The sequence below is a fragment of the Rhinopithecus bieti genome, unplaced genomic scaffold (assembly GCF_001698545.2).
Source record: "Rhinopithecus bieti isolate Rb0 unplaced genomic scaffold, ASM169854v2 scaffold_21777, whole genome shotgun sequence".
Lineage (NCBI taxonomy): Eukaryota > Metazoa > Chordata > Mammalia > Primates > Cercopithecidae > Rhinopithecus > Rhinopithecus bieti.
This window is the reverse complement of record NW_016810508.1, coordinates 52,578-62,732: the sequence shown is the minus strand read 5'-3', so window position 1 is coordinate 62,732 and position 10,155 is coordinate 52,578. Positions and strand designations below refer to the sequence as shown.

Genomic DNA, 10,155 nt, shown 5'->3' with positions numbered 1-10,155 from the left:
AATAAATAATATAAATTTATATAATTTATATAACTTATAACTTATATAATTTCATGCCAAAAATTTTGAAAATTTAATAGACAATATCCTAGAAAGAGACAAATTACAAAAACTAACCAAGACAAAGTAGAAAATCTTAATAGACCTATATCAAGTTAAAAAAGAAAAAAAAGGAATTAGTCATTAAAAATCTTCTCACAAAGACAAGTCCAGGCCCAAAGTTAAAAAATTAGCTGGGTGCGGTGGTGCATGCCTGTAGTCCCAGCTGTTAGAGAAGCTGAGGTGAGAGAATTGCTTGAGCCCCAGAAGCGGAGGCTGCAGAGAGCTATGATCGTGCTGCTGCACTCTAGCCTCGGAGGCAGAGAACCTGTCTTTACAAAACCCACAAAAACATTTAAGGAAGAAATAATACGAATCTTACACAAAAATAAGGTAAAGAGAATACTTCCCAACCTATTTTGTGAGGCCAGATATCAAAGCCAGACAAAAACATTACAAGAAACAAACTATAGTCAAAAATCCCAGGCCAGAGACTGGGCACGGTGGCTCACGCCTATAATCCCAGCACTTTGGGAGGCCGAGGCGGGCAGATCACCTGAGATCGGGAGTTCGAGACCAGCCTGACCAACATGGAGAAACCCCTTCTCTACTAAAAATACAAAGTTAAAATTAGCCGGGTGTGGTGGTGGGTGCCTGTAATCCCAGCTACTTGGGAGGCTGAGGCAGGAGAATTGCTTGAACCTGGGAGGCAGAGGTTGCGGTGAGCCGAGATCGCACCAGTGCCCTCCAGCCTGGGCAATAAGAGTGAAACTCCCTCTCAAAAAAAAAAGCCAGGCCACGTGCAATGGTTCACCCCTATAATCCCAGCACTTTGGGAGTCCAGGAGTTTGAGACCAGCCTGGGCAACATGGCAAAACCCCATCTCTAAAAAAATAATAATTTTTAAAAAATAGCTTTACACAGTGGCAGTGATAAAAGAGCTTTGCACAGTGGCCACTGGCGTTTATCTGAGGCGCAGTTATTACTCCTTGAAAACTTTTCCCAGTACCCGTCTGTGACAACGTGCAATGTCGTCAGCATTGGCAATTTTTGACAGTCTCTATGGAGACTGAATTTTTAAAAAATACAAAAAATTAGCCAGGTGCGGTGGCCCACGCCTATAACCAACCTCAGCACTTTGGGAGGCCAAAGTGGAATGACTGCTTGAGGCCAGGAGTTTGAAACCAGCCTAGGCACATAGTGAGACCTTGTCTCTACAAGAATAAAAAATTATTTGGGTGTCGGGTAGTGCATGCCAGTAGTCCCAGCTACTCGAGAGGCTGAGGTGGGAGGATCACTTGAGTTGGGGAGGTAGAGGTTGCATTGAGCCGAAATGGTGCCAATGCACTCCAGCCTGGGCAACAGAGCTGGACCCTCTTAAAAAAAAAAAAAAAGAAAAATCCAGATTGGAAAAGAATCAGCAACACTATCTTTATTCACAGACGACATGATATTATTATATGTAGAAAATGCTAAGGAATCTATGAAACAACAGCTGATACTAGAACTGAGAATTAGCTTTAGCAAAATCATAGAACATAAGATCAATATACAGAAAATTTCAGTTACACAAACACAAATACAAATCAATTGTACTGTTACATAATATCAAGGAACAATCCAAAAATAAAATTAAGAAAACAGTTCCATTCACAGCAGCATCAAGTAGAATAAAATATTTAGGAATAACAAAAACTCTCTTTTTTTTTTTGAGATGGAGTCTTGCCCTGTCGCCTAGGCTGGAGTGCAATGGCATGATCTTGGCTCACTGCAACCTCTGCCTCCCGTGTTCAAGCGATTCTCCTGCCTCAGCCTCCCGAGTAGATGGGATTACAGGCACCCACCACCACACCCGGCTAATTTTTTCTATCTTTAGTTGAGACGTGGTTTCACCGTATTAACCAGGATGGTCTCGATCTCCTGACCTCGTGATCCACCCACCTCGGCCTCCCAAAATGCTGGGATTACAGGCGGGAATAACAAAATTTCTTAAATGAGACCATCTATAATAGACAGGTCAACATGCCTGCATAATAATTTCAGCCTGGCCTCTGAGTAACTACGTACAATTTACATAACTTCTCTGAATCTCCTTTCTCTCCTCCTTTTTTTTGAGACTGAGTCTTGCTTGCTCTGTGGCCCAGGTTGAAGTGCAGTGGTGCGATCTCAGCTAACTGCAACCTCTGCCTCCTGGGTTCAAGTGATGGTCCTGCCCCAGCCTCCCAAGTAGCTGGAATTATAGGTGCGCCACCATAATTTTTGTATTTTCGGTAGAGACAGAGTTTCACCATCTTGGCTAGGCTGGTCTCGAACTCCTGACCTCAGGTGATTTGGCCATCTCAGCCTCCCAAAGTGCTGGAAGTACAGTCGTGAGCCACTGTGCCCTGCCTCGTGTCTCTCATCCTTAAGTTGAGGATACCAATTATAGTACTTCTTGCCTTACAGGGCTGTTATGAGCATTAGAACGTATTTACAGTGTCAAGCACTACACAGTGATAATTATACTTAATAAAGCACCCAGGAGCTGTTTGCCTTCCCAGTCTCCTAGTGGAAGTGGTGTGAAAATGCACTTATGGGTCAGGCACAGTGGCTCACGCCTGTAATCCCAGTACTGTGGGAGGGCTAAGGTGGGCGGATCACTTGAGCTCAGGAGTTCAAGACCAGCCTGGCCAATATGGCGAAACCTTGTCTCTATTAAAAATACAAAAGTTAGCTGGGCGTGGTGGCGGGTACCTGTAATCTCAGCTACTCGGGAGGCTGAGGCAGGAGAATCGCTTGAATCTGGGAGGCGGAGGTTGCAGTGAGCTGAGATCATGCCCCTGCACTCCAGCCTGGGCAACAGAGTGAGACTGTCTCAAAAAAAAAAAAAAAAGAAAACGAAGAAAATGCACTTAGGAATCTTGGCAGTTTGTGCGTGGTACAGGGTGGCTGTTTGGCCTGGCTGCAGAGGAGCCATCGTTCTGGACCCAGTTAGTTGGGACTGTGCTTGGATTCCCAGCCAGATCGCTCAATCTGAACCTGAAGTCACCAGCAAGACATTTATTTTTCATGCCATAATTTACCCATTTTGTAAAAGGTTAGTAGCTTTCATTTGTCAGTTTGGAATACCATTTTTTCCTTCTTTCTTATGTTACAATGTTTTAGGAAGAATTTTAACCACATCATATTGAATAACTGATTTGTCTTTAAAGCTGCCTTTTTTGTTACAGTGGATGCCATTGAGTTGAACTTTCTTTTCCTTCACTTTCCTTCTCTTAAGGGCTTACGGCAACCAGCTCCTTTTTCTGATGAAATTGAAGTTGACTTTAGTAAGCCCTATGTCAGGGTAACTATGGAGGAAGCCAGCAGAGGAACTCCTTGTAAGTAAAGACCTACTTAATTTGTTGTTTTACTGTTGTTTTTAGCATTCCATTGTGTTTATCAAATACACACCTGCTCTCTACATACTTCCCTCCGATTGCTTGTAAAGGCCAGCGGCGAAGGGCTTCTTCCACCTGCCTTGATGTTCCATTTAGAAGGGTAACTCCACTCCATAAACTTTCATTTTTTTCTTATTATTTACACCTGTTTCCTGGGCTGCTGTTGTAGGTATGAGATATAGTAAAACAGAAACAATATGATATTATATTAGCCTGAGCTGAGTTATGATCTTATCTCTTTCTATAAAGTCCAAATCATATGTCAGGCTGTCACATTCTTCATAGCCTTCCCTGTCAGCTCTCTACGTTCTGTCAGCTGGCTATGATGCTGCCGATTGATAGAGAACAAAAATATCCCAGGTTGGGAGGTGCTCATCACTTAATTTTATTTTTACTGATACTATAATTATCCAGGTTTTAAAAAATACTTTATTATTTTCAAAGCCCTTGCTCTTTATTTGTTTGCTTAATTTACATCATTAATTAGCAGTTTTTGACCACATAAATTACTAACATATATTCAAGATGCTTTTCTTATGTGGGGCAATTGGTTTTAGAGATCACTGTAAAAAGAAACTTCCAAGAGCATTTGTTATGAATACAAAGTCTTATAGGCAAATATTCTTTCTTCTCTGTAAATTCCCCAATTCTCCTTTTTTTTCCAATCCTTTTTCACTTCTCCTGATTACTATACTAAGTGTTCTCTCTACCCTGTAAATAGAGAGCTGAACTAAGACTCAGGCAGACACCAGGGAATAAGAGGGAGTTATAGCCACAAATCTGTGCATTTAGTATATTTGTGGTTACTTCTTAATTGTATTGGTATGTTTGCTTTCTGTTGTAACTAAAGAACAGTGAAATACAAATAGAAGTGGGCCAGGAGTGGTGGCTCACACCTGTAATCCCAGCACTTTGGGAGACCGAGGCGGGCAGATCATCACTTGAGGACAGGAGTTTGAGACCAGCCTGGCCAACATGGTGAAACACTGTCTCTACTCAAAATACAAAAGTTAGCCAGGCATGGTGGCAGGCCCCTGTAGTCCCAGCTACTCTGGAGGCTGAGGCACGAGAATTACGTGAACCCGGAAGGCAGAGAGTGCAGTGAGCTGAGATCATGCCACTGCACTCCAGCCTGGGTGACAGAGTGAGACTCTGTCTCAGAACAAACAAAAAAACAAATAGAAGTGATGTACAGTGTCATACCGGGATTTTTTTTTCTTTTCAGGCAGAGTCTCACTCTGTTGCCCAGGCTCGTGTCCAGTGGCGCAATCTTGGCTCACTGCAACCTCTGCCTCCCGGGTTCAAGCGATTCTTCTGCCTCAGCCTCCCCAGTAGCTGGGATTACAAGCGCCTGCCACCCTGCCCGGCTAATTTTTGTATTTTTAGTAGAGATGGGGGTTTCACCATGTTGGCCAGGCTGGTCTCGAACTCTTGACCTCGTGATCCACCTGTCTCAGCCTCCCAAAGTGCTGGGATTACAGGCGTGAGCCACCGCACCCAGCCAATACTGGGAATTTTAACGCTTACCCCTTGGCCTTATCTTGGGTATACGTATTGTGGTTTTTGGGTCCTCAACGAAAAGAGGCTAATTCCAGAGAATCCTTTCTTTTGAAAAAATGTTTAGATATAGTTCATATTGATCACAACCCTCTGATTCCATGATAAGATTTTTGAGTTTGGCTTCCCTTATTTGGGTAATAGGTAGGCTCCTGGAGGCAGGGTAATATGACAAGGAAAACCAGAGACTATGAATCAGAGTGTAATGGTAGCCAGGTCTCACTTTAAAACGCCAGAAGATAGTTCAGGGTTCCCATTCAGATGTGATAGTAGAGGCTGCTGAAAGCAAGAACTTTTTACGTACTCTCTAATGATACACATTTACAATCAGCTATTCGTTTAGATTTGATCCGATGGGTTGCATTACCCAGTTTGTTGCTAATTTGTCCATATATCATTTGTGGTACATAAAATTTGAAAATATGTGTACTGTTTCCACGTTGGTCTTTTGTTTTGTTTTGTTTTGTTTTTGAGACAGAGTCTTGCTCCGTCAACCAGGTTGTAGTGCGGTGGCGTGACCTCAGCTCCCTGCAACCTTTCCCTTCTGGGTTCAAGCAGTTCTCGAATCTCAGCCTCCCAAGTAGCTGGGATTACAGGAGTGAGCCACCGTGCCGGGCCTGTTTCCAAGTTTTAAAGCTTATAATTAACAAGTCCTGACTAGTATAACTTTTTTAAATTTTAGAATTATAGAATTTTACAAATAAGTCGTTTTCAAGATTATCTACTTTATAGTTTCTTCATTATGTACATAAAGCAATTATAGTCCATAGTAACTAAGAGGTGAAGGCTCCCCTACAGTAAAACAGATCATTAGTGGGATAGAATTGCAGCTAAAACCTCACCCTGGAATGGTGCTACTCATTGTAAGCATTAGAATAGAAGACCTTCAGCAAAATAATTGTTATTTTTGGTGGAACAAACTGCCACAAATTAGCCTATAAATTTGCCAGCTTAATTTGAAGTCTGGGTTTTCTCTTAGATCTCATTTTGTCTGACTGTTGTATGTTAAATCACCAGGCAGCTAACTGCATTTATGCCAGTGCAGGACAAGGAATAAAGCAGTAAAGAATGCACATGCTCTAGGGAAGTTTCAACACCTCCCTCCTGCTCCCCAGGTTTTTACGAGGGAGGTTGTATAATCTAGGAGAAGATTCTCCACCTAGAGAAAAACAAATATGATTTGAGAGACAAGAAGGTCAGCTCTGGGAATCTTTTGGAAGATGAAAAAAATCAGCAATATGTTTAACTCAGAGAAAGGACGGAAAAGGGAGAGTATGAAGGGCAATGGAAATCTGTTAGGAGCAGAATGTTTCAGTGGTAGGTATTTGGGAGAATAAATACATCCAAAGAGATCATTCATTGAAACCCAGGTTTCTTCTGCCTAAAGGAGGACATATGGTTACTTAGTCACCAGTGGTGCAGCGTATAGTATAATTCATAATCCATATAAACCATGTAATTTATCATCCAAATCAGGACAGTTTTGAGCATGAAAGGGAGTTGCTGTTAATAGTATACAGAGGTTGAGTGTGGTGGCTCATGCCAATAATCCCAGCACTTGGGGAGGCCAAGGCCGAAGGATTGCTTGAGGAGAGGAATTCAAGACCAGCCTGGCAATACAGTGAGATCCCATCTCTACAAAAACTTTAAAAATGAGCCAGGTGTGGTGGCGTGCATCTATAGTCCCAGCTACTCAGGAGTCTGAGGTGAGGGGATTGTTTGAGCCCAGGAGGTCTAGACTACAACAAGCCATGATTGCACCACCGCACTTCAGCCTGGGTGACAGAGACCCTATCTTAAAAAAAAAAAAACAAAAACATACATACATACATATATATATATGCCGGGTGCGGTGGCTCACACCTGTAATCCCAGCACTTTGGGAGGCTGAGGTGGGTGGATCACAAAATCAGGAGATCGAGACCATCCCGGCTAACACAGTGAAACCCCCTCTACTAAAATGCAAAAAATTAGGGTGAAACCCCTCTCTACTAAAATGCAAAAAATTAACTGGGCGTGGTGGCACACGCCTGTAATCCCAGCATTCAGGAGGCTGAGACAGGGAATCACTTGAACCTGGGAGGCGCGGGGGTTGTGAGCCGAGGTCCTGGCCCACTGCACTCTAGGCCTGGGCGACAGAGCGAGACTCCATCTCAAAAAAAAAAAAAAAAAAAAAAAAAATTTATATATATATATATCTTATATTATAAAACAACATATATATATAAAATATATGCATAATATATAAATGATATCAAATATGTATTATATTACATTATATAATAGAAACATTAAACATTATATTAAAAGGATATAATTTATATAAAGATGATTATATGTACTATAATACACATTAAATCAGGGGTGTAGTTATCCTGGCCCTTGGATAAAATAGCCACTTGGTAAAGAATGGCTAACGCTAACTTTCTTCCCAGACTAGTTCAACAGTGACCCCTTCTGGCCGTTTGGTTAATATGTCAGCCTGGGTTTGCCAAAGACGGGATGGAACGGTGGCCAGTTGAGATGTTGGTAGGCTGGGGAAGCACTGGAGAGAGCAAGAGGAGCATCTGGGATTGGTCTGAGAAAAGGTTCAGTGATCTCCTTGGCCTAACCTAGGATGATTAGCTGTGCTGCAAGCAGCCACTCGATCAACAGCCTTCTGTGCTATTGCCACCATCCAGGCAATGAGAAAATTTCCCTGCTCTATGCTGTCTAGTAGCAAAGAAACAACAAAATAGTCTTAATTGCATATTCTATCCCTTGTGTTTCAGGATCAAATAGTGTTGTAGCCCCTCTGGACTTGTTTAGGAAAAATGGAGGTATGTTAGTTACTTCATGGACATGACTTCTGGGATACTTCAAAAAAGGTTTTTTTGTTTTTTTTTTTTTTTTTTTTTGTTTTTTTTTTTTTTTTTGAGACAGAGTCTTGCTCTGTCTCCCAGGCTGGAGTGCAGTGGCGCGATCTCAGCTCACTGGAACCTCCGCCTCCCGGGTTCAAGAGATTCTCCCGCCTCAGCCTCCTGAGTAGCTGAGATTACAGGCGCCCACCTCCATGCCCAGCTAATTTTTGTATTTTTAGTAGGCACAGGGTTTCACCACGTTGGCCAGGCTGGCCTCAACTGCTGACCTCAGGTGATCCACCTGCCTCGGCCTCCCAAAGTGCTGGGATTACAGGCGTGAGCCACCGTGCTTAGCCCAAAAATCTTTTTAATGTATTATTTTTTAATAGGCATAGAGCCAATGCAATGACTTCTGGGATATAGAAGGGGGATTATATGCTCAGATTTTGTTTTATTTTGCTTTTTAGAAATAATTTTTTTCTTCTTTTTTTTAGTTGACACATGGTGGCAGTAAAAAATAATTTTAATAGAGATAGGGTTTCACTGTGTTGCCCAGACTGGTCTCAAACTCCTGGGCTCAAGCAGTCCTCCTGCCCTGGTCTCCCAAGGTGCTGGAATTACAGGTGTGAGCTACTGTACCTGGCCTGCTTTCTCTCATAGATGAGAAAACTGAGGCATAAGGAAGTTAAGGTTACAGAGGAAGCAAGCTGGTTGGAAAGCTTGAGCTATGACCTTTCTGACTCTTAAATCCGTTAAATTAATTTTGGTTTTCCATTGGATTGTCTATTTAATTTAAAATTTTTATTTCCTGTATTATAAAATCAATACAACCAGCCTGGGCCGGGCACGGTAGCTCACGCCTGTAATCCCAGCACTTTGGGAGGCCAAGGCAGGCAGATCACTTGAGGTCAGGAGATTGAGACCAGCCTGGCTAACATGGGATACGAATATAAAAATACAAAAATTATCCCAGCATGGTGGCTTTTGCCTGTAATCCCAGTGACTTGGGAGGCTGAGGCAGGAGAATCACTTGAACCTGGGAGGCAGAGGTTGCAGTGAGCCTAGATCATGTCACCGCCCTCCAGCTTGGGTGACAGAGCAAGACTCCATCTCAAATAAATAAGTAAATAAATAAATACATAAAATACAGCTAGCTTGGGCAACATGTGAAACCCCATCTCTACAAAAAATACAAAAATTAGCCACGCATGGTGGTGTGTACCTGTAGTCCCAGCTACTTAGGAGACTGTGGTGGGAGGATCATTTGAGCCTGGGAGGTGGAGGTTTCAGTGAGCTGAGACCACGTCACTGCACTCCAGCCTGGGTGACAGAGCCAGACCCTGTTTCAAAAAATCAAATCAAATGAAATCAATATATTCCCACAGTTTAATATCCATAAAGTACAAAAAGGGCATAAAGTAAAATGTCTTCCTCTCAAGACCTGTCTCATAGCCACCTGGTGTCTCTATAACAGGCCACCAATATTACCCATTTCTGTGAATATGTAAGTAAATTGTTTATATATCTTCTCACCTTGTAGTGGGTGTATTATGCTATATTCAATCTTCCATTGAAATTTAGGTCATTTCCTGACTGTTGCTATTATAAACCATACTGCAATGAATAACGTCTGTATTTACTGTGAGAGAATTCCCAGAATTAGAATGGCTGGGCCAAAGCTATAAGCATTTGTCGTTTGTCTTTTGACAGATACGACCTAATTGTCCTTCTTGGAAGTTGCTGATACTCCTTTCAGCAGTGTATGATTTCTTGGTTTAAAATCTACTTGTTTATCAATAAAGTTTTTTGAAAACAAAACTTCATAAACCTCCTAAGAACCAATTCCCTTCTTGTTTCATTGCCCTGAAGACAGGAAGGAGATGTATCTGATCCTCAGCCTCAGCCTCAGTGTATCTGATCCTCAGCCTCAGCATAGTGTATCTGACCCTCAGCCTCAGTGTATCTGACCCTCAGCCTCAGCATAGTGTATCTGACCCTCAGCCTCAGCATAGTGTATCTGACCCTCAGCCTCAGTGTACCTGACCCTCAGCCTCAGTGTACCTGACCCTCAGCCTCAGTGTATCTGACCCTCAGCCTCAGTGTATCTGACCCTCAGCCTCAGCATAGTGTATCTGACCCTCAGCCTCAGTGTACCTGACCCTCAGCCTCAGTGTATCTGACCCTCAGCCTCAGCATAGTGTATCTGACCCTCAGCCTCAGTGTATCTGACCCTCAGCCTCAGCATAGTGTATCTGACCCTCAGCCTCAGCATAGTGTACCTGACCCTCAGCCTCAGTGTA

The 10,155-nt window shown here is 42.6% G+C and overlaps 1 protein-coding gene across 1 annotated transcript in view; it reads left to right on the top strand.

Annotated features, from left to right (window-relative positions):
• PCYT1A (phosphate cytidylyltransferase 1A, choline) overlaps nucleotides 1-10,155 on the top strand; it is a 52,804-nt gene that overhangs the window by 25,990 nt on the left and 16,659 nt on the right. Inside the window, exon 3 of the mRNA XM_017892194.1 lies at nucleotides 3,299-3,398. Within this exon, the coding sequence (XP_017747683.1) occupies nucleotides 3,299-3,398 (100 nt within the window). The remainder of the gene's footprint in view (nucleotides 1-3,298; nucleotides 3,399-10,155) is intronic.